This window comes from Leucopleurus acutus (assembly GCF_964270905.1).
Source record: "Leucopleurus acutus genome assembly, chromosome: 1".
Classification (NCBI taxonomy): Eukaryota; Metazoa; Chordata; class Mammalia; order Artiodactyla; family Delphinidae; genus Leucopleurus; species Leucopleurus acutus.
Window position 1 is genome coordinate 66638637 of NC_139142.1, and position 24845 is coordinate 66663481.

The 24845-nt window shown below is 37.7% G+C and overlaps 1 protein-coding gene across 6 annotated transcripts in view; it reads left to right on the forward strand.

Moving 5' to 3' along the window:
* HEATR5A (HEAT repeat containing 5A) overlaps positions 1-24845 on the forward strand; it is a 112873-nt gene that overhangs the window by 81928 nt on the left and 6100 nt on the right. For 5 of the 6 annotated variants that reach the window (XM_082853318.1, XM_082853317.1, XM_082853319.1 and 2 more), the window contains 11 exons: positions 1794-1973; positions 3771-4010; positions 5468-5649; positions 7506-7574; positions 9000-9179; positions 10881-11100; positions 14588-14836; positions 16578-16705; positions 18468-18615; positions 19468-19740; positions 21335-21559. In XM_082853318.1, the coding sequence (XP_082709444.1) occupies positions 1794-1973; positions 3771-4010; positions 5468-5649; positions 7506-7574; positions 9000-9179; positions 10881-11100; positions 14588-14836; positions 16578-16705; positions 18468-18615; positions 19468-19740; positions 21335-21559 (2094 nt within the window). The remainder of the gene's footprint in view (positions 1-1793; positions 1974-3770; positions 4011-5467; positions 5650-7505; positions 7575-8999; positions 9180-10880; positions 11101-14587; positions 14837-16577; positions 16706-18467; positions 18616-19467; positions 19741-21334; positions 21560-24845) is intronic. The other variant, XM_082853322.1, reaches the window with a different exon arrangement.

The window sequence follows — 24845 nt, forward strand, 5'->3', positions numbered from 1 at the left end:
TATACTGTCATGCTGTGCTCTTTAAATTAGTTTTTTTATTATATTAAAACCTTTGCTCTGACTTGAGCTTATCAGCATTGCTGAACTGTTATAGTCATCAGACAGGTTGCAGAACATGGTTAATGTGTGATATTCTCCCCAAAATGACCTTTAACTTATATTCACCACTGGAATTATCTGTATTTGTTGCTTTAGGATTTTATTATGTAACTGTACTGGTACATAATTATTGAATTAGCTGTGTGATTAAAATTATAGTAAAGGGGCTTCCCTGGTGGCACAGTGGTTAAGAACCCGCCTGCCCTGGTCCGGGAAGATCCCACATGCTGCAGAGCAGCTAAGCCCATGAGCCACAACTACTGAGCCTGTGCTCTAGAGCCTGAAAGCCACAACTACTGAGCCTGCATGCCACAGTTACTGAGGCCTGCGTGCAGAGAGCCCGTGCGCCGCAGCAAGAGAAGCCACTGCAACTAGAGAAAGCCCATGCTCAGCAATGAAGACCCAACACAGCCAAAAATAAAAGAAAAATTTATAGTGAAGAACTCATATTCCTTTTTAAAAGTTTTGTAATTTTTCAAACCCATGGAAAAGTTGAAAGAAATGTGCAGTGAACACATAGATTCACCTACTATCTTTACGATACTCATTTTATATATCTCTCAGTATATATACACACGCACACAAACCTCGTGCCAAACCATCTGAAAGCAGGTTGCAGGCATCATGATGGTTCACCCCTAAATACTTATTTGCATTTTTCAAGGACATTCTCCTACATGACCACGTTATTTCCATACCTAGTAAAATCAACATTAATTTAGTAGCTTCCTAGAATGTACAGTCCTCGCACAAATTTCCCATTATAGTCCTTTATAATACTCTTTCCTACCCCTCTCACCCCCATCCAAATTTATGATCCAGTCATGACTCACACATTACATTGGGCTGTTCCGACTCCTAATCAGAAACATTCCTACCTCCTCCTTCTGATCTTTAAAAGATAACTCCTCTTTTAAAATAGTAGCATAATCTTTAGAACTAAATGCTTTCATAATTGCCAAATGAGTTAAATCTTCAAGAGAAAATGTATACGTTCTTTTGACATTTTCAGAATTAGAGGAAATAGACACTAGATCAAGGTTTTTATTTCTTTTTTGAGATGATTTATTACTTTGCAGTGAGAATATTGTGTAGTAATTTATATTAATTCAGTAGTCTTCTTTAGATCCACTGTAGTTTAGTTGCAGTAATTAAACACTGTTCTCCATACAATAGTTGTTTTCTGTCTGAGTTTTACTCTGTTAATAAATGTAAAGCTTTTGTACCAGAATACGTAAAACTTAATTATGATTATTTATTTGAATTAACTTTAAAGAAAAGATAAAATAATCATACCAAGAAACATTGTATAAATTTTCATAAGTATTGGGTTTTTTTTAATATAAGTATTAGAAAGTATTTTTTATAAAGTATTAGAAAGTATTTTTATAAGTATTAGAATGCTAATTGGGTTTAAATGTTTACCTAATTTAAGGAAAACATATTAGTTAACTCTTAATAAAGATTTATCTTTCAATGACATTGCATAAAAAATAACTTTGCAGTGTTGTGAATAATTACCAAACTTGAATTGTGAACTAAAATAGACCTCAGTAGGTTGAGGTGCAATATTTGGACTAGTTCTTTAGAATATATTTGCATGTAATAATTTTAATAACTACTGAATGTGTGTGCTTCTCATATGGCAGTTTTGTTTTCTGTATTACTTAGATCATCGATTTTCTTCTTGTCAGATGCTAACATCAGAGAAGTAGGCCTTGAAGGGGCCTTATTGACCTTACTTGACAAAGAGACAGATGGGAGATTATGCCATGATATCAAAGAGACATTAAACCATATGCTCACATCTATGGCAGTGGATAAACTCTCCTTTTGGTTAAAGCTTTGTAAAGATGTACTTGCTGCATCAGCTGGTAAGTATTGGTGATTACCAGCCAACATAATAAAATTAAAAGTAAGAGCATTATCTAAAATTGTTTGCTAGTGACAGTTTATCAATCTGGATACTTGGGTTATAATTGCTTGTTGTTTTTTTTTAATGGAGATTCTAGTCCAACACTTAAAAGCCTACTTTTTTTTTTTCTTATAATTGTCTTATATGACTTTCCTGTGAAAAACAAACTAAAAATTAGAATTGTTATTTATGCTATAAAAGGGATAGCCTAACTTACAGCAGCCCCATCATTTATTTTCATACATATGAGAAATATTTGAGGTGTTGCCTCAAATCAACTTAATAGAAAACTCACCAAGAGTTATGACATTTTGAGCAAGCCAGTTTCTCTACTCTTAATAATGTTAATTTAAATATATTAATAGTGTTGTTTCTCTAATGTCTTTGTTAGTACAAGATAATTATTAGTGAGAAAGTGTGTTAGAGTCTTTAAACTTTATATCCTGGACTAAGAAAATAAATGAGGAAGAAAGAGGATATAAACCAATTCTGTTCCAGGTATTGTACATATTTTATATGATTTAATCCTTTAACCATCCTATGAGTAGGCAGTATTATTCCATTTTACACGAGAGAAAACAAGACTTGGAAAGGTTAAGTAATTTTCCCAAAGACACACACAGATGTATTCAAACCTTAGCCTACATGACTTTAAAATCTTAACTTTTCATAATATTTCAGTAGCTCTCAACTCAGTTACTTAAGCCTTATAATTTAATGTCACTTTGGTCTCTGAGTTAAGTTATGTGAAAGGAAGAAAGGTACCATAAAATTTTTGTCATTTTTAAAACTAGTCTTCTCTGTCTACCTCTGTTCTTCTTGGTACTCTTCCAGTGATTTATACCTGCTCTTTCAACCATTATGCTCTACATGTTTTCCTTCTTCAATGTTCTCCTCTATCCCCACTACTTAAGAACTTAGAAGGACTTCTTCAAAATAAAAAAATATATGTGCATAGATAGGTTGATTATACTTTTCTGGTATCTTACCAGAAAATTTAAAAAAAATTTTTTAAAATTTTTAATAGCTCAATTTTATTTCACCATTTATTCTTTATCCTTTGTAGTTTGCCTCTATCCCTTTTTATTAGGAAAACCCACATTTCAGTCTCTGTTTGCTTCTCAGTTTTAAGACAGGAGTTCACCTTAACTTTATTTGTAACATCATTGCTATCTATTGTATCACACTCAAAAAATGTTGACATACAAGATAATTTAAGGAAAACAAGTTGGTTTGTTTTATAGCATAAGTTCCAATTTAAGTCGAGTTAAACAGTTAAGTTAGCAGTTAGTATAATATTAAGGGGAAATAATTTACTACTTAATGGCTCTGGCCATCAGGACAATTTGAGACTGTAATTACAGCAATGGGTCTGTACTGAAAAAAACATTTTTGGACATTTTTAGTGGGTTCAGGAACCTTCTTAAATTCATTCAAGGCCCCAGTGTTAAAACAACATCTCTAGTTCTATCCACCACACTCCCTACTAGGGAATTCTGAGCTTCCTTAAGCATATCCATCTACATACAGGGGACTGATAATTATTCTAGTATCATGTTCAGTTTTCACTTTAAATATAATTTAACAACTTTGTCATTTTTTAAGAATAGTTCTTTTTAGCATTTCTTTAGATACCACTGTTACTAGTAGTCATTTTGATCAACAGTAATTCTAGTCTGTACTTGAAGTCATTGTGTCCCTTTATAAATATATCTTCCAACTGATTGTGATTATGTGTATTCTCCCTTGATAAAAGATTTTACAACTGTAACTTGTGTGGATACAATGCAAGAAGAGGAAGGAGATAAAGGGGATGATGCTTCAGTTCTGACCATCAGAAATGATGGCAGACCTCATCCTTTTACCAATCCGCGATGGGCTACAAGAGTCTTTGCTGCTGAATGTGTCTGCAGGATAATTAACCAGTGTGAGAATGCACACAGTGCACATTTTGACATCGCTTTAGCACAAGAAATGAAAAAAAGGGATTCAAGAAGTAAGTGGCATAATAATGAAAAGACCAAATGATATACATTGAAATGCTGTCTGCCTATAGTATACTTTTAATGTTCAAATACATTTTTAATGATTAAACTTCTTAAATTCGCATTCACTTTTGTTTAGTGGACATATGTGATATATTAAGTTTATAGAGAATAGTCATGTTCTTGGAAAGTAGTATGTACATTAGCTAGTTGCCAAATTTTATTTTCTAAATTTTATTTTCTGAATTGTAACTTAGAGCAGTTTTGCTCATAGATTATTTTGGTTTCAAGGATATTACCTAGAAAATATTTAAGTCTATCTCAATGTAAAGTAAACTGAGTTGTAAGACCATTTTGACCTTTTATTGTTCAGTTTTATTATTTTTACCTAAATGCGTGTGGGTTATGGTTTAATGTCTAATTTTTTAAAATCACTTAAGCACATATGTTCAAAGACTCAATGCTCATGTCTCAGTGCCTTGGAAATATTCTTTACCTGACAGAAGAATCATAAGGCAAGATGTTATGGTCAGTCAGAGAGTATGAATTAAGTATTTCTATTTTAATTGTTTTTCAAGCAAGCATTTATTGAGTCTCTTATTTGTGATGAGCACTATTTTGATATACGTGCTTACTGACTCCTGTGCTCCCAATTAAAACTAATTAGCACTTACTAAGATGAGTTGGTTTCTTCAGTGTGACCTATAACTAGTATACTTCTTTGAATTAGTCTCACATATTTTTTAGGTAAAGGTTAGTTGTACCTGTAAACATTTTATTGTTGGAACAGTGTTAAATGACTGTCTTATGTCTCTCCCCAGTAGAATTATTATACCAAAGAATATGTTGTAGGCGTGAAAGGAATTATCATTTATAATTTCACAGCTAGAAATATTTTTATGCTCCCATCATTTGTGTGTGTGGCAGGACATGCAAAAAAGTAAGGTAATGTAGTCCACATAAAGAACCACATAAAACTTTTTTTAAAGGGACATTAAGTCTTTTAGCCTCAACTTGATGTAAAGAGGATGATTAAATTACTGCCTAATTCATCAAAACCCAGTCTCCTAAGTACCTTCTAATGTACTTTTATCAGAAAGTCTGAACAAAATTTTTACTGAAGGTACTATTAGTACTCTTTTAAAGGATGCTAATTCTGCCTTTGTTTTTGAATAGCTGCATAATTACATTGTATATTATGTATATTATATTATATATGTATATATGTATATATGTATATATATATATATATGTATATATGTATAGTATATTATGTAGGGATAGTTGTTTGTATGTGAGTATTTGCACTGGTGCAGTAAAGCCAGTTTAAAGTAAAATGTAAATCAAATCAGAAGTACTTAAAAGAAAGTCTAGATAATGAAATTAAAAGGAGGAAAAATTATCACTTAACGTAAATCTTAGTTCCAGTGTATTCTTTTTCTTAATAAGATTTTTTTTAATATTGCAGATGACTTTTTGGTGCTACATCTTGCTGACTTAATTCGCATGGCTTTTATGGCTGCCACAGATCACAGTGATCAGCTCCGTCTTTCTGGCCTTGAAACACTGTTAGTTGTTATTCGGCGATTTGCAACTATTCCAGAACCAGAGTTTCCAGGTCATGTGATTCTGGAACAGTATCAAGCCAACGTAAGCTCTTTCTGCTAGAGAATTTTATTATTATTAAAAGTCTGTGAAACTAATTGGCATGTCACCTTTTAATACGTAAATGAGTATGTATCTCTGCTAATATATCACCAGTATAATCAGTATATGTTTAAAGAAGAAATCTTCATGTAAAAGCAAAATAATACATAAAACAGGTCTTTTATAACACTAAAGGTTAATTTTCATAATTAAAACCTTTTTGGTAATTTTGGGGGAATAAAGGGCTTTTTTTAAAAATTAACATTCATTTACTAAGTTAATCTTTAACAATAACCCTGTGGAATAGGCACTGCTCTTTTTTTTTTTAATTTTATTTATTTTTGGCTGCGTTGTGTCTTCATTGCTGTGCGTGAGCTTTCTCTGGTTTTTGCGAGCAGGGGCTACTCTTTGTTGCAGTGCACAGGCTTCTCATTGCAGTGGCTTCTCTTGTTGCGGAGCACGGGCTCTAGGCACGCGGGCTTCAGTAGTTGCAGCACGCTGGCCCTAGAGCGCACAGGCTTCATTAGTTGTGGCGCATGGGCTCTAGAGCACAGGCTCAGTAGTTGTGGCGCACAGGCTTAGTTGCTCCACGGCATGTAGGATCTTCCCGGACCGGGGCACGAACCCGTGTCCCCTGCATCGGCAGGCGGACTCTCAACCACTGCGCCACCAGGGAAGCCCTCTGTAAGCTTTTTAACTGGTGTTTTTTTGACTGGTGCATTAAGCAGCCTAGGAGGAACAAGGAAGATAACAAAATCATCACATATTGTATCACACACATCACATGTAATCCTTCAGTAGCATTCATCCAAGGATACCTCTCATGATTCAAAGGCAGCTTCTGATGGCTGGCAGTTAGGGAATCCAGAGCAGTTCACCAGTTGGTTAGCAGGCTCCATCACATCTTCCCAGCTGGTAATGCCAATGTGTGTTTAGGGAAAGAGCAAAAGGAAGGGACAGGAGTTAGATACAACTAATCACATTAGACTAAAATATTATAATACAGCTTACTTAAAGGGAGCTCTGTTATATATGTATATTTATTATTAATTAATTTATTTGTATGTTTATTTTTGGCTGTGTTGGGTCTTTGTTTCTGTGCGAGGGCTTTCTCTAGTTGCAGCAAGCGGGGGCCACTCTTCATTGTGGTGCGCGAGCCTCTCACCATTGTGGCCTCTCTTGTTGCGGAGCACAGGCTCCAGCTGCACAGGCTCAGCAGTTGTGGCTCATGGGCCCAGTTGCTCCGCAGCATGTGGGATCCTCCCAGACCAGGGCTCGAACCCATGTCCCCTGCATTGGCAGGCAGATTCTCAACCACTGCGCTGCCAGGGAAGCCCCTGTTATATTTTTAATGCTCTTAAAATTGCAAATGATAGAAATAAAATTACCACTCACTTAAGGAGAAAAGGAAAATTGTTTTCAGGAACCGTAGTTGGCTCTGCTTTCTTCTGCACTGGCTTTATTCTCAAGTTTGCCCTCTCCAAGTGGTATCAAGATGGCTCTCTTAGCTTCCAGAGTCTTTTAAAGAGAGAGCTTCTTTCCTAGTACTCCTAGCAAATGTCCTCAGGAGAGCTTTCATTATCCCAGTGTGGGTCCCTGGAGCCAGACAGTGCTCACAACTCCATAGCAACAACATGGGCTGAGAGTTGTGGAGAGAGAGAGTTCCCCAAAGGAAAACTTGGATGCACTTAGCTAAAAATGGGAAGATATGCAGGGCAGGCAAAAACAAAAGATGTTCATAATACATATGATAAATAACTAATTTTAAAAAAAACTAATTTTAAAATAACATTAAAATGAGAAAAAGTTTGTGCTATCTTACTTTTTGATGCTTGAATGAGCCTGTAATGTCTTGCCAGGTAGGAGCGGCACTTAGACCAGCCTTCACCTCAGAGACGCCACCTGATGTCACTGCCAAAGCATGTCAGGTAAATGGTTAAAAAGATAAATTTTAAGAAAAACCCTCTCTTAGGAAGCAGCTCTCCAGTTAGTATTTGATACCAAGGTTCTACGTTATAGTTGTCTAACCATTAATCTCAGTTGCCCCTTTTCCTTTACTTTTTAAGTTTAGAGAACTTTTTCTTTCTTATAACTGCATGGTAATCCAATATATGGGTATGTCACCAGCTCCTTAGTGATGGAAATATGGGTTTTTTCGTCTTTTGCTATTATGGATACTGCTGCAGTGAATGACCTTCTTTCTGCATAGGTCATTTCACTGGGTCTAAGCATATCTGTGAGATAAATTCCCTAAAATTGAATTGCTGGGTTCGAGAGTATATTACAGGAGTTTACCAATTTAAACTCCTACCAGCACTGTATGTAAGTGCCTATTTCCCCAAAGTCTCAGCAGCATTGTGAGTTGTCAAACTTAGATTTTTGTGTATATGATGGAGTAAAAAGGGTATCTCAGGATAGTTTAGATTTGTATTTCAAGTGAGGTTGAGCTTTTTTTCATATAGCTGAGAGCCATATAATATACAGTTTTAAATAGTTGCTTTTCTTGGTGTGGTTGTCAGACATTCAATATCCAGACCTGAATGGCCTGAAATAATTAAAAGCAGAACTGATGTGAATTAAATTAATTATAATTTTACTCAGTATTTTCAAATTTCTAAATTCATTTGTATTTAGGAAATGTTTGAGAGCCTTCAAATATTCATAGAAGTGTGTTGTCCTGGGTCTAATTTATCATCGTTTTTATTATATGTGTTCTCGCTGTAAGCCACTTGAAATCTTTTGTGAAATGAGATGCACACTAAATAAATATAAAAGAAAAATAAATTTTCTGTAGTAAAAGAGAAATATGGTGACACCCAGGAAAACCTTTATAGATAACCTCTGATAATTGAGTAAACTTTTTGAATTGGAGAATTATTAATGATGTTTTGTTTTTAAAACTAAAAATATCTTCAAAAGAATCAAAATCTTCATTGAGGTTTAAATGGTAGGTAATTTATCTTTCAAGAAAGATAAAATAATTAACCATGCAATTAATCGCTGTTTTTAAAATAATAATAAGATGAGATAGTCAAGATTGGAGATATAATTCAGATGTTAATCCAAACATTTATGAAAGTGATGCCTTTCATGGCTTAATTTCACTATGTTAATAACATCTGAAACTCTGATTTATATACTTATTAGCACAGTTTCCTTTCTTCAACCTTAAGACTTCATTCCCTTTTGAAATGCTGGCTTTGACTATCATTATCACCAGTATCCCTTGGGGTTTCTTGATAGCAAGATGATTTCAATGACCAGATTCCTGAGATATGGGTGAGTTTTGCTGAACTCACAAAGGGGGTGTTTATAATTTTTAAATATAACCTTTGATTTTCTTAAAAAACTAGGTTTGCAGTGCCTGGATAGCAAGTGGAGTTGTAAGTGACCTTAATGATCTCCGAAGAGTTCATCAGTTGCTTGTTGCATCATTAACAAAAATTCAGGTTGGAAAAGAAGCTCTAAGTCACTTATATAATGAAAGTGCTTCTACCATGGAGATCTTAGCTGTGCTAAAAGCCTGGGCAGAGGTTAGTACTTGTAGAATTTTGGAAGTTGTTAATAAACATCTTAGGCCATAAACTGAAGTTAGCTATTTAAAACACAAATAAGTCTATGTTTAAGTTTGACAGAAGACTTTCAATATGAAGTGTATTTATATGCTAATTGATATTTTGGCCAAGGATTCTAAAGTGCCCTCTGTTGTCTGTTATCTGCTGCTTTAAGCAGGGGCAGTCATGAGAGACATTAATAGCCAGTGGAAATCAACTTTTATTGAAACCTGAATTATTGGAAATGTGGGTTTGCTCATCTATTCTATCAACTCTGTAACACATATGTTAATATTTTTTAGTGCTCTTTCATAAAGTGACTTGAATATTAAGTTGGTTTATTTCCTAAGATTAGAGAAATCTTAGAGGGAAGTGCTTAACTCTTCTTTATTTACTTTTCTAATCAGGAAGAAAGCTATATAATTTTAAAATTTACGATGGAAATGTTTACACAGAATAGTACAGTGAACTCATATATACCCGTCATCCAGCTTCAGCAGTTACCAGACTTGGCCAGTCTTGGTTCATGTATCACTTTAATGAAGTATATAGTCTCAGATTGCAACTGAGAGAATTAACCAACATATAAGTAAGGGTTTCCTTCAGTGGGGCTAATTAAAATCAGAAGATTGTAAAGTGTCTATTTTTGTCATTATTTAGTGTTGACAAATCTCAGGAAGTAGTTCTGCCTAGATTTAATAAGTTGGATCTAATGATCTTTAACAGTCAACTCTAAATGCTTTAAACATATGCTTTTAATAGAGCAGACAGAGATTCTATAACTTCTGTAACCTATTTTGTAAATTACTCTGTGCTTATATAGTGTTCTTTGTAATAATTTGAAACTCTATACTCTTGCTTAAGCCATTACTTTCTCCTATTCTCTCCTTAGTGAAAGTAATGACTAGCCAACAAGTTCCATGTAATTGAGGTCCATAATTATCTGAAATCCTTGGAGCCAGATATATTTGGGATTTAAAATTTGGATGCATATTTCATGTATTCATCTAGGATGTCTGGGACAATACAATAGAATCTGTAATCAAACACTTAAATATATCTGTGTGAAATGTTTGAATATTCACATTGTATAAATAGCTTCACATAAATTTTTTTGTGTTTTGCCACCAGATTGATTTGCCGACAAACTTAGATTTTTCAGAGCTTTTTGGATTTTGGAGTTATGGATAAAGAGATAGTACACATTATGTACAATGTTGAATACTTTAACATTCTGCAGTCCATGTTAAATCTATATAGTTAAACTTTTTATAGTAATTTAGTGGTAACATTGAAAGAAGATATTCAGCTTATTTCAATTCAGAGATGGCTGCCTGTAGCCATATTTTGAAATGGATTACAAGGCCATGTCTAGGCTTAGTAAAAAAGAGTACCATGATCATTTAATTATAGCTGTCATGGTTGTAAACTGCAAGGTGGTAGCATATTTGTCAAATGTTTATTATCCCTAATATATCTCACTGAAGATAATGCTTTTGGATCTTTCTACCCTAGTTTTGTATGTGTGGTTACATATGTATACCTTCTTGGTATCACAATGCATTTTAAGTCCAGGAGGCAGGCTCAAGGTAAGTCTGCCTCTTCAGCAAGATAAAAATATTGTTAACACCTTTTCAGTGGGTACGAGATTTTCCTATTTATAAAGTAACCTTTATACAGGTCTACATAATTGCTGTAGAAAGACATAAAAACCACAAACAACCTTTGAAGACTACCTGTTCAGAAGAGAGTGTCGGAAACGGGTCGATTTCATCAGACGGGCTGCTTGACTTAGTCCACGCAGATCTTGGCACATTAAGTAGGCTCTGGCTTGCTGCGCTTCAGGATTTTGCTCTCCTAACTTTGCCTTCAGAATTTGCCTCCCAGCTTCCTGTTGAAGGTAAGGGGGGAAAATATTTACATAATCCCTAGAATGACAGTCAATAACGTGTATTTTCAAAATTTCTCCGTTAGCAGGTAATGTTTATCTGAAACATTTTCCCAGAATAATTTTCATTCATAGAATAAGCACGGGAGAGTTGCTTCAGGGTGGAGACCCTGAAGTTGAATCTCTAAGTCATAAGGCATGCTCGTCTTACCTCACAAGACACTGCCAAATCGCTCTCCAAAGTGGTTACAACAATGTATGTGCAACATACATTGCATACAAACAACATACATTACAAACAGCAACATGCTTCTGTTTTTCTACATCTTCCCATCATTATATGTTATCATTGTTAATAATTTTTGTCAATCTGATGAGTATGAAAGAGTTTCATTGGTTTATTTCCTAGATTGGGAATCTTTTTTCATTGGTTTATGGGACGTTTAAGTTTCTTTTTCCATAAATCACCTAGTCATAATCTTTGCCCATTTTCTACTATTTGACATTTTCTTACTGACTTATTAATCCTTTACATATGTTTAATACTATTCCTTTGTGATTCCATATCTTGCAGGTATCTTCTCTCAGCCTGTAGTTTGCTCTTTCTTTTATCTTTTTAAAAGTAATATAATCAGTTGTTTATGGTTTTTGTATAGTGCCTAATACTTCTTTGTAACTTAAGGTCATAAAGAAATATAAGCTTTACAGTTTTGCTTTTTACATTTTGGACTTTAGTCCAGCTAGAATTTATGTGTGTGGAATGAGGATAGGGATCAAATTTTATTTTTTAATTTAAAAAAATTTTTAAATTAATTTTTATTGGAGTATAGTTGCTTTACAATGTTGTGTTAGTTTCTGCTGTACAGCAAAGTGAATCAGTTATACATATACATATATCTACTCTTTTTTAGATTCCCTTAGGGGTCTAATTTTATAGTCAGTTATTAATATTGCATTTTATGGATTGGATATTTGGTAGCTGCTTTTAATTTTCATGTTATTCCAAAATGGCTATTATTTGTTTTTACTCTTTGCTATGAATTTTAGGGTCAGCCTATCAAGTTCTGTTAGAATCTTAATTGGAATTATACACAAAGAGATATGTGGAGTGTTTATTGTACTTTGTACCTTTCAATAGCATTAAAAATGGAAACAAAATGGAAATAAATTGATTTATTGACATAATTTATCAGCAAATGTTAATGACACATAAATCATCAAAACGTAGTGTTGGGGGGAAAGCAAGTTTAAAAAGGATACACACAGTATGAGGCTTTTAAGGAAACTCACACAAGAAATAACAGCATCTATTATTTATGAATACAAACGTCTAGAGTGAAAGTGTAAGACCATAATGAGAGTGATTCACAGTGACTTGAGGAAAGTGGTTACAAAAGGAGGGGCAAGAATTAGTGGTGTACAAAGTTTTAGGAGTTTTTTGTTTGTTTTTTTAAGAAAGAGATTTAAGAAAGACAAAATGTTAATCTTGGAGATAGGTAAATAGGTATCTATTTTATACATGCATACACATACTCTGGTTTCTTTTCAGATCCTATAAGTCTTTCACCTTCTAAACACGCATATACACATCACATATTTGTTTTAAAATATTTTGTGATTAAAAATAAAAAGTGGGGCTTCCCTGGTGGCGCACTGGTTGAGAGTCCGCCTGCCGATGCAGGGGACACAGGTTCGTGCCCTGGTCCGGGAAGATCCCACATGCCACTGAGCGGCTAGGCCCGTGAGCCATGGCCGCTGAGCCTGTGCGTCCGGAGCCTGTGCTCCACAACGGGAGAGGCCACAACAGTGAGAGGCCCGCATACTGCAAAAAATAATAATAATAAAATAAAAAGTTAAGAATTAGCCTGCAAATTTCTTATAATGTTGTAAGGATACATCAGCCCTGTGACCCAACAGTTGTATGCTCAGGAGAAATAAAATCATTGATAACAAAATATTGATAATGTAGCAGCATGGATGAATCTCTGAAAACACCGTTAAACAAAAACTTAGTCACAGGGACTTCCCCTGGTGATCCAGTAGTTAAGACTTCGCCTTCCTATGCAGGGGGTGCAGGTTTGATCCCTGGTTGGGGAGCTAAGATCCCACATGCTTAGTAGCCAAAAAAACCTGAAACATGATACAGAAGCAGTATTATAACAAATTCAATAAAAACTTTTTTTAAACTTATTTATTTATTTTTATTTATTTATTTGGCTGTGTTGCGTCTTGGTTGCTGCGTGCGGGCTTTCTCTAGTTGCGGCGAGCGGGGGCTACTCTTCCTTGCGGTGTGTGGGTTTCTCATTGCAATGGCTTCTCTTGTTTTGGAGCACGGGCTCTAGGCGTGCAGGCTTCAGTAGTTGTGGCAAACAGGCTCAGTAGTTGTGGCGCTCGGGCTTAGTTGCTCCACGGCATATGGGATCTTCCTGGACTAGGGCTCGAACCCGTGTCCCCTGCATTGGCAGGCAGATTCTTAACCACCACACCACCAGGGAAGTCCCGAAAAAAAGCTTTTATAATGGCCAACATCAAAAAAAAGGGGTTTCCCTGGTGGCACAGTGGTTAAGAATCCACTAATGCAGGGGGTACAGGTTCGAGCCCCGGTCCGGGAAGATCCCACATGCCGCAGAGCAACTAAGCCCGTGTGCCGCAACTACTGAGCCTGCGTTCTAGAGCCTGCGAGCCACAACTACTGAGCCCGCGTGCCTAGAGCCCATGCTCCGCAGCAAGAGAAGCCACTGCAGTGAGGAAGCCCACGCACTGCAACGAAGAGTAGCCCCCGCTCACCGCAACTAGAGAAAGCCTGTGCACAGCAATGAAGACTCAACGCAGCCAAAAATAAATAAATAAAATAAATTTATTTTTTTAAAAAACCTCAGTCACAAACAAGTGCATACTGGATATTTTTCCATTTCTGTGAAGTCCAAGCACAGGCAAAACGTCTGTGGTGATAAAAGTCAAAAAGTAGTTGCCGGGCTTCTCTGGTGGCACAGTGGTTAAGAATCTGCCTGCCAGTGCAGGGGACACGTGTTTGAGCCCTGGTCCGGGAAAATCCCACATGCTGAGGAGCAACTAATAAGCCTGTGCGCCACAACTACTGAGCCTGTGCTCTAGAACCTGCGAGCCACAACTGCTGAGCCCTCGTGCCACAACTACTGAAGTCCGTGTGCCTAGAGCCCGTGCTCTGCAGCAAGAGAATCCACGGCAATGAGAAGCCCACACACTGCAATGAAGAGTAGCCCAAGCTCGCCACAACTAGAGAAACCCTGCGCAGCAACGAAGACCCAACACAGCCAAAAAATAATAATAAAATAAATGGATAAATTAAAAAAAAAAGTAGTTGCCTTGAGGTGTAGGGGACTGACTGGAAAGGGTCACAAAGGAAATTTTGGGATGATGGAAATGGTCTATATCTTGTAACAGATAAAAGGGAAAATGTAGTGTGAGCTAATCTCTTCGTTTATTCCTCCTGAAACTGTTTGCTTTCCCTTTTTTGTAGGTGGTGCTTTCTACACAGCAGAGACTAGTGAAAACGCAAAATCGCATTATTACAACTCCTGGGCGTTTATCCTCCATGCTACAGCACTGTGGCTTACAAGCACAGGCTTTGTTGTTGCTGACCCAGATGAGGGAGCACCTAATCTCTCAAGGCCTGTAACACCAACTTCCATGTGTCAGGGGTCATCATCTGGGGCTCCAGTAAAGTCCCCTGAGGATGTCTACACTGAGAGATTCCATCTTATTTTAGGTCAGTAAAAGACCTTACTAGCTTCTGACCCTACAGAGTTTTTCTTGAATTGTGCCCCCTGCCTATCAGCTCTTGGTGGCTATTACTTCATTCTTTATTAGGCATTAGTGATAGCCTTGATGTATACAAGTGAGTAAGCTTGTATACATCTTATAAAATTGCAAATTTCATTATATTAAGTCTAGAATGCCATTACAGGCTGGCTTTAGCATCGAGTTGAATGTATGTAAAATTTGCAAAAGAAGCCTAGTTCTTTCCACGTGCTTTTTTTTGTTTGTGGTACGTGGGCCTCTCACTGTTGTGGCCTCTCCCGTTGCGGAGCACAGGCTCCAGAAGTGCAGGCTCCGGACGCACAAGCTCAGCGGCCATGGCTCATGGGCCTAGCTGCTCCGCGGCATGTGGGATCTTCCTGGATTGGGGCACGAACCCGTGTGCCCTGCATCGGCAGGCGGACTCTCAGCCACTGCGCCACAACAGAAGCCCTGGAACTTCATTTTTAAAGTGAAGTATCTCTCTAGGTACAGTGAGTTTCCAGAATAAATATTTTTTATACTTACCTTGTTCTGAGGAAACAAGTTATTAGATCATTACCTATAAATAAGTTATTGATTTAAGTGACATGTGAGAGTTATAAAGGCAAGTGATTAAGTAAGGTTTATGGTTCATAGAGCTTCTGTTATTCCTTACCAGGCCAAACATGACCGGATTTCTTATTTCCTTGGGTATGTTAAAATTTTGTTTTCGCTTGCCTTGAGATGAGAGCTTTCTAAAAACAAACATTTAGGACTTCCCTGGTGGTCCAGTGGCTAAGACTCCGTGCTCCCAATGCAGGGGGGTGCTCCCAATGCAGGGGGCCCGGGTCCGGTCCCTAGTTTGGTCAGGGAACTAGGTCCCACGTGCCGCAACTAAGAGTTTGCATGCTGCAACGAAGATCCTGCATGAGGCAATGAAGACCCAGGGCAGCCAAATAAATAAATATTTCTTTTAAATAAAAAAATTTTTAAAGATAAAAATGAACTTTTATATAATGAAGATTGGCAGGGCATAAGCTGTGCAGTACAGTTACCTCAGTTCAAATTCTTGGTGTGCCCCATTGTAATGGACCTTTAGCAAACTATTTAAGCTCTGTGTGCTTAAAAGTAGTGGTAATAGGGCTTCCCTGGTGGCGCAGTGGTTGAGAGTCCACCTGCCGATGCAGGGGACACGGGTTCGTGCCCCGGTCCGGGAAGATCCCACATGCCGCTGAGCCTGTGCGTCTGGAGCCTGTGCTCCGCAACGGGAGAGGCCACAACAGTGAGAGGCCCGCGTACCACTAAAAAAAAAAAAAAAAAAGAAAAAAGAAAAAAAAGGAGTGGTAATAATAGTACCTACTTTCTCAGATAGTGTGAGAGTGAAATGATATACTTAAAGTGCAATGCCTGATACATGGTAATCACTCAATAAATTTTAGTCAAAATAAAGTTATGAAACTCTACATGTTAAATTCTCTGGTGCAATTTTATTGTAATTTTTGCAGTAGTGAGCAAGCCTAATTGAGATTATTATTTGTGTATATGTTGATAAAAACAAACTATTAAGAGGTTGCCTTATCACTTAATTGTTTAGTCTTAAATTCATTGTGGTTTATTTGCATTACCTTTTTGCTAAGTTTATTTGTATATCTTATCAAAATAGAAAATTATTTAACTTCATAAACTAAGAATCTCAAAGAAGCCTCGTTCTCTTTTTCTGCTTTCTACAGGAATCAGTGTGGAATTTCTGTGTTCCTTACGTTCAGATGCAACCATGGAAAGCATTACTGCTTGTTTACATGCGTTACAGGCCCTTCTAGATGTTCCTTGGCCCAGATCTAAAATTGGCAGTGATCAGGTGATTTCTTGTTTCTTGTTTGGCTTCTGTACATGTCAAGGAACAGGAACAGAAACATGTCCAGGTTACTACAGTGAATAGGGAGTAAACACGGAGAAGTAAAAAGGAGACTAAAAAACTGCACAGCTAGGCCTCAGAACTGAAATGGCATCAGCAACTATGCTGACTCAGGAGCAGTCATGCCTTTCTGTCTCTGCTTCTGTCGCACTTATTTCTGCTGCCACCAGCCAACCACTCCGTGTAGCAGCTCTTCATGTGAACTTACTGCAATGATGGGAAGGTTCTATATCATACTGTCTTTGTCTCTTTCCGCTTCAGTGCACCCTGCTCTTCATATATACCTGTATCTTATACCCCATTTCCCTGAGAGAGTTTCTTCTTGGTTCACGTAGTTATTGTCAGTTACGTAGTATTCCTCTTGGCTGAGTTCTCTATCCAAGTCTTTTTAAGAGACGACTGGCTAGTCTCTAGGTGGAGTCAGACACTAATATCAGACCCAGTTGTGACCATGGTTAAAAGATCACTGTACACAGCTGATTCACTTTGTGATACAGCAGAAACTAACACACCATTGTAAAGCAATTATACTCCAATAGAGATGTTCTAAAAAAAAAAGGATCACTGTACAAAGAATGGCACTTCCTTTAACTGCTTTCCCAAGAGCAACTCTGTATTGGGCAGGCACCCTTAGCATCAGGTACTACCAGTATATTGAATTGTATATTAAATTGACTCTTGGATGTTAAGAAAAATGGATGGTATGATTTCTTTTCTATACAGACAGTTGTTTAACTTATTACTACTATCGTTTATTAGGTTTAAAGTATTAATCAGGCTCCTGCCTGACTTGGATTGTACTTGAATAAATTTTAAACTTTTTCTGCTTGTTTATTCTGTATGTTAAAACAAGTATCATAGGGGCTTCCCTGGTGGCGCAGTGGTTGGAAGTCTTCCTGCTAATGCAGGGGATGCGGGTTCAAGCCCTGGTCTGGGAGGATCCCACATGCCGCGGAGCGACTGGGCCTGTGAGCCACAACTACTGAGCCTGCGCGTCTGGAGCCTGTGCTCTGCAATGGGAGAGGCCGCGATAGTGAGAGGCCTGCGCACCGTGATGAAGAGTGGCCCCCGCTTGCCACAACTAGAGAAAGCCCTCGCACAGAAACGAAGACCCAACACAGCAAAAATAAATAAATTAATTAATAAACACCTACCCCCAACATCTTTTAAAAAAAAAAAAAAGTATCATAATGACAGTTTTACTATTATTTTCAAAGATGAAAGAAAGCCACCAGAGTAACCAATAGAAAAGGGGAAAATGAAATAGTATTTGTCCAGTGTATTTTATTCTTTAGAGAGATATTCATTCTGTGCTTAATAACTCATCCACTTTTAATGTCATACTTCGCCATCATTCTTTATTAGTACCAGAAAACTTTAATATAAATCTAGGAATCTACATGGCAGTCCTTATATACTTTTAGCCACGTTTTTCATCTTGTTTTAGAAATCTCGTTTGTTTTCCCACTTTAGGACCTGTGTGAAAATGATCTTTTGTCATAGTGCCATCTCCCACAGGATTGGACAAAAACCAACCTGGAGTTGGTTTAAAGTGGAGCAAGTGTTACATAACTTTATTGCCCTAACACCTTTATTTTTTATGGACCATTGTTTCTTTCTCTGAATTTTGTCATGGCATTTAACATTGGTATTTTTTTTTTAAGTATGTAATTTTCCATATAGTCTCACCTGTTTTCTGTGATAGGACTTGGGTATCGAGTTGTTGAATGTACTACATCGAGTAATTTTGACCCGAGAATCACCTTCCATTCAGCTGGCTTCTCTTGAAGTGGTAAGGCAGATTATCTGTGCAGCTCAAGAACATGTGAAGGAGAAAAGACGAAGTGCAGAAGGTGAATGTTCCTATAATGCCAAATTAATCACACGGCATCATTATTTTTTTAAGTATTGCTTATGTGTCTTATGTCGTTCTGAGAATCTGTTGTGTATAGTACAAATCTCTAGGTATGGCTTCAAATCCTCTCATGCACCTCTTCGTGTTAGCTTGGATGTTGTCAGTAGCTAAACTACTATTCCTTGGGAAAATTAGAATTTTAACAGCCCTGGAAGGAAAAAAAATTCTTTATACTGATTGAGTACCTACTTTTAAGTATTTACCAATGTACATGGAAAGAACTACTGACAATTCTTTAATAACTTAAGTTTTGCAAAGTGATTAAATTGTTCATTTACAAGTCAAATTTGGTATTGGTGAGTTTATCACTTAAGATTACATTTGACTACCTATAACAGAAAATGCAATATAACAGTAGATTTAAAACACGAGAACTTATTCTCTCATCTAAAAGAAGTCCAGAAGTTGGCAGTCCTGGGCTGAGATGGCAGCTTCTTAAAGACATCAGGGACCTCAGTTCCTATCTTTCTGCCCAGCCACTACCAATATTAAGGTGGTAAGGTCAGTGCTGGAGCTCTAGCTATCAGGTTCACACCTTAACAGCAAGGAGTTAACCAGACAATATTTTAAGGCTGAGAAGGTCACTGAGGATTTCTTTTGATCCATTGCAATAAGAAGTCCACATAAAGACAACTACTTTTACCTCCATAACTTTCTCTTTCATTCTTTAAGACCCAAGACTTCACCCATTTAAATGTGTTACCTACAACAGAAATGAACTAAACTGCCATCTACCAGAAGCAAAACAAACCTGAAGCATTTATTCAACATTGTTCTTTTTGTCTTTTAGTTGATGATGGGGCTGCTGAAAAAGAAACCTTGCCAGAATTTGGAGAGGGAAAGGACACAGGAGGACTTGTGCCTGGGAAATCTTTGGTCTTTGCAACACTGGAATTGTGTGTATGCATTCTAGTTAGACAGCTCCCAGAGCTAAATCCTAAATTGACAGGTAGCCCAGGAGTAAAAGCTACAAAGCCACAGATGCTGTCGGAAGATGGAAGTAGGTTGGTTTCCGCTGCATTAGTTATCCTCTCTGAACTTCCTGCAGTGTGCTCTCCTGAAGGTATGTTGTGGTGTTTGATTTGCTTTATTTGACCTGGAAGGAGAGAAATGGTTTTGATAGATAATGGAGGTAATGGTTGCTTATCTTTTCCTCATTACACAAATGCTGACCCCCAAAGCTTTGCATATGGTCTTTAATCCTCTAAGGTTAACATTACAATATTCCAGTAATCTGTTTTACTAAAAGGGCGAAAGTAAATACAGAGACAGCATGTACTCTACATAGATAGTCTCTTCCATGGTTGAGAATATTGTAAACCCATCGATGGCAATTACTAGCTCTTGGGCATTTTTTGGTATACAGTATCTAATGGACTTTCCCTACCTCAGTGACAGCAGAAGCTTCTCATCATATCCAGTTCTGTTTTGAATCAAGTCCATGCTTTTAATATAGTGTTTAAGGCTCTGCAGAGTACAACTGCCTCCTGATTCCTTCTGTGTGAACCTTACACCCAGGAGGCTTCATGCATATCCCTGTTCTGTACTATTGTCGATGGTGTTACTTGATCCGAAATGACCCCACCCCTTCTCTCCTTTGTAAAATTTTGCCTTCCTTTCAAGTTCAGCTCCAGCCCTACCTCATCTGTGAAGGCTTCCCTAAAAACTCTGGCTCATATTGAGTTTTGTTTTGTTTTGTTTTTCTTTTTTTTGTTTGTTTGGTGTGTGTGTGTGTGTGTGTATAGCTTCCATATGTAGATACGTAGTTTTTATGTGTCATATAGAGGTATATGTAATTGATTATTATAGAAAGAGAAGATAAATATATATGCAGACATATGTCTTGTTTCCAGTGAAATTTTGTATCCTCTAGTACATAATAGGGACTCAGTATTTAATAGATACTTCTTAATTGGTAAGCATATTCCTGCTTAAATGTGTCTTGACCAACTTACATTCTGTCCTATTTTTAACATGACTTTAAGCTTCAGTTTAACTTTTAAACCTGTATTCCTTGTTCTCACACACTGTCTTATACCAATAGTAGCAGAAAAAGTGACTAGCAGAGGATTGGGGGCAAAAATATACGATATGAGTTTTATTGATAGCCTCTGGGAAAATTGATTGACTATTTTAGCTTTAGTCTCTTCTCTTTCACTTTAAACAAAGTGACTTTTTAACTACTTAGTGGCCATGGAAACTTTAATATTTTGTACTGAGTGATTCACTACAAATTGCTTCAAAAGGGTTTAATATAAAATCCAAATGGATAGTGATAGTGGTTGCACAACATTGTGAATGTACTTAATGCCACTGAACTATTAAAAATGATTAAAATGGTAAATTTTTTGTTCCATATATTTTACCACACTAAAAAGTAAAAATAAATTCAATGTTTGTCAACTACCAAATTAAAAAAAAATAACACAGCAATGGATAATGGTACTGTGATATACTTTAAATAACATCTCCAATTATAGCCAAAATTTAATCCACCCTTTAAAATCTTAAAGTTATTTAAATTATCTTAACAGTTATAATCCCTAATGGAGAATAATCTTAAGAGCTAGAAATCTTTGACATTATCTAACTCATTTGGTGATTTCCTTTGAGGAACTGTATATAGACTGAAATAGTGTTTTTTAAAAACATTACAGGAAGCATCTCAATCCTCCCTACTATACTGTACCTCACAATTGGAGTCCTCAGAGAAACTGCTGTGAAGTTACCTGGGGGCCAGCTATCTTCAACAGTTGCAGCTTCCCTGCAGGCTCTGAAAGGAATATTATCTTCTCCCATGGCCCGAGCAGAAAAGAGCCATACTGCTTGGACTGACCTTCTCCGTAGTGCTTTAACAACAGTTCTTGACTGTTGGGATCCAGGTAATTTAGGCTCTTTGGAAGCAGTTGTTCAGTTTGTTTTAAAAAGCAAGAGGGACAGTTTTTTGAGAATTAGCTATTTACTTGATCATGTTTGGCAGTCTCACCTAAAGGAGGCCACAGTTCACTACATACTTGTTTAGAGGATATGTATTGTAGACAGAAAATATCTATGGTCTCATTTTAGTATCTTTTTTTTTTTTTTTTTTTTGCGGTACCCGGGCCTCTCACTGTTGTGGCCTCTCCCGTTGCGGAGCACAGGCTCCGGACGCACAGGCCCAGCGGCCATGGCTCACGGGCCCAGCTGCCCAGCAGCATGTGGGATCTTCCCGGACCGGGGCACGAACCCATGTCCCCTGCATCGGCAGGCGGACTCTCAACCACTGCGCCACCAGGGAAGCCCCCTCATTTTAGTATCTTTAACGTTAATGCAATTAAATGACTGGCAGCCTGTATGTTGACAGTGAGAGACCTTCAAATGTAATAATATGTTAATTTTAAAATACAGTATCATCCATGTCTAGCTGACAGAACTTTTTTAATATGCACAATGTACTGAAAACTGCATAAGGTATACATTATAAATATAATACAGGACTGATCTGTCCCTCCAGGACCTACTAGCTAAGTGACTAGACAAGTTATCCAACTTCTCTGAGCCTTAGTTTTCTCATTAACAAAATAAGGAGATTGTGTTGCAGGAGACTGTTAGAGCAATAACATAACATGCGAAAAGCATCTCGCTTTTTACCTGGCATATATCTATAAATGATAGCTAGTATTATGTTCAATATCCATTAAACTTAGTTTTTCCCTTTGTTATTGTTGAGTAGGTCTTATTTTCAACATTATGTCATGGTAATTGTAAAAAGTGTTTAGACATATTATAAATTATCTCCTTTTTAAAAAAAATATTTATTTGGCTGCATCAGGTCTTAGTTGTGGCACACGCGACCTTTTGTTGCGGCGTGTGGGTTTCCCTCTAATTGTGGTGCACAGGCTCCAGAGCACATGGACTCAGTAGTTGCAGCGTGCAGGGCTGTCTAGTCGTGGCTCACGGGCTCTACAGCGCACAGGCTTAGTTGCCCCGTGGCATGTGGGATCTTAGTTCCCCGACCAGGGATCGAACCCACATCCCCTGCATGGGAGGTGGATTCTTAACCGCTGGACCACCAGGGAAGTCCCTATCCCTGCCTTCTTTGTTCTGTTTATCAGTGTCACAATTCACCATATTCTATTTTGTATGGTAAAAAGGTTTCAGTTGAATTCAGCATTTATTGACCACGTACTTTGTGCCCAAAGTTGGGAGTCTAGGGGAGGCTAGTGCCATAAGGTATGATTAATACCATAGGAGCTCCTTGAAGGCAACAGTAATGTCTTATTTATCACTGCCTTTCTAGTATTAAAAAAAGGAGATAGGGACTTCCCTGGTGGTCCAGTGGTTAAGACTTCGCTTTCCAGTGCAGGGGGTATGGGCTGGATCCCTAGTCGGGAAGCTAAGATCCCACATGACTCGTGGCCAAAAATCCAAAACATAATACAGAAGCAATATTGTAACAAATTCAATAAAGACTTTAAAATTGGTCCACATCAAAACAAAACTTAAAAAAAAGACCAAATGGCAAAAGTTAGAGTAGTCAGCTCTGTTTGAGTGAATCAGGCAGAGTGTCACAGTAGGGTTCTCTGGAAGCTCATGCTGAGATGGAGTTTGGGGAGCAAGAGGCTTATTAAGGAACAAGGCCTGTGAAGGGAATGGGGAAAGCAATCTTGGGCTAAAGAAGCCAAGCTGCAGTGCCAGCATCCAGCAAAGCTCAGCATGCCTGCTGGGCGGCTCTGAATATTGCCTGTCAGTGCCTCCCATAGGACAACAGTGTCTACACTCCCTCAGATGTGGCTGCCCCCTGAAGACTGTGATCCCAGTCAAGCAAACTCGGGGGCTGAGGCCAACCCTGAGGAGCTAACAGCTGACTGCATGCCTCACAGCTGGGCAGCACCTGCCCTCACGAAGGGGAGCTCAGTGCTACACCTCTGTAGCTACCACAAGAGTCTTCTCAAAACAGTCAGTTTCTTAAAGGATTAGAAAGCATTCTCCATTCTCCACATGGACATCATAGAAAAGGATTCTCACGCAACATTTTGATCTAAGACCAGCAGACCTAAATAGCATGGTACATTTGGGGACGGCAAGTAGAGCAACGAGAGAATGTGGGTTTGAGGGGAAAGAGTAAGAGGGTGGTGAACGGTGATTAGCAGAGATGGAAGTTGGACGGTAAGTGGGGCCAGATGATGGAAGGTTTGGCATGATTGGTAATTTGGGCTGCCTTCAATAGGCATGTGTTCTTAAAACTGGAGTAAAGTGATGGGATTTGCATTTCTAAAGACTCACTCTGGCAGCAGTATAGAGAAAAAAGCAAGACTGTTGGAGACAAGGTAGTAGCAGTAAGGATAACAAGGAATGAAATAATGAAAACTAAAATGTTTAGCAAGTATGAACAGAATTTACTGATAGTTTGGTTTAGGAGTTGAAAGGGGTAAGGTGAGTTGGGTGTTCATGGTGCCCTTAACAGAAATACCAAAGTGAGGGTTTTCAGGGGAAGATAGTGAGTTTATTTTGAAATGCCTACAGGATAATCAAGTGGAATGAAATATGAAGCGGTCTGGGCTTCAAGAAAGTCTGGCTAGAGATGGTTTTAGACTGCATGCGTTTGGGAGTTGTCAGTGGGATGGTTGAAATCACCTAACTTGGGTTTATGCAACAAGATGGGAGGAGATTCCGAATATAATGCAGAAACAGAAGCCAAAGAAAAGAGAGTTTTAATGACTCGAGAGTGGTCAGCAGTGTAAAATACACTGTGGAGATCACGCTCACAGTGTTGAGGTACAAGAGAGGAGTAAGGGAGGGGAAGGATCAAGTACAGGCTCCTCTCGACAGGGAGACGAGAAAGCTGAAGGAAGATACAGGGTCAAGGAATTTTATTTTATTTTATTTTTTAGATGAGGCTCTAGTATGAGTTCATGCTTATGGGGAAAAAAAAGGTGGAAATGGGGTTGGAGTTGGAACTATTAGGGAGGGAAGCAGCATCCCTTTTCTAGGCAGAAAGGAAAAAAATTCACAGCACATTTAGAAGGATGAATCTGCCAGTGTGAGGGAGGAAAGGAGGTAAGGATGGAAAGTTAATAGGCATAAGTTGTTAGGTTGAGTTATGATGAGCTTGCCTCTTTCATCACACACACACACACACACACACACACACACACACACACACACACACACACACAGAGATGGTTT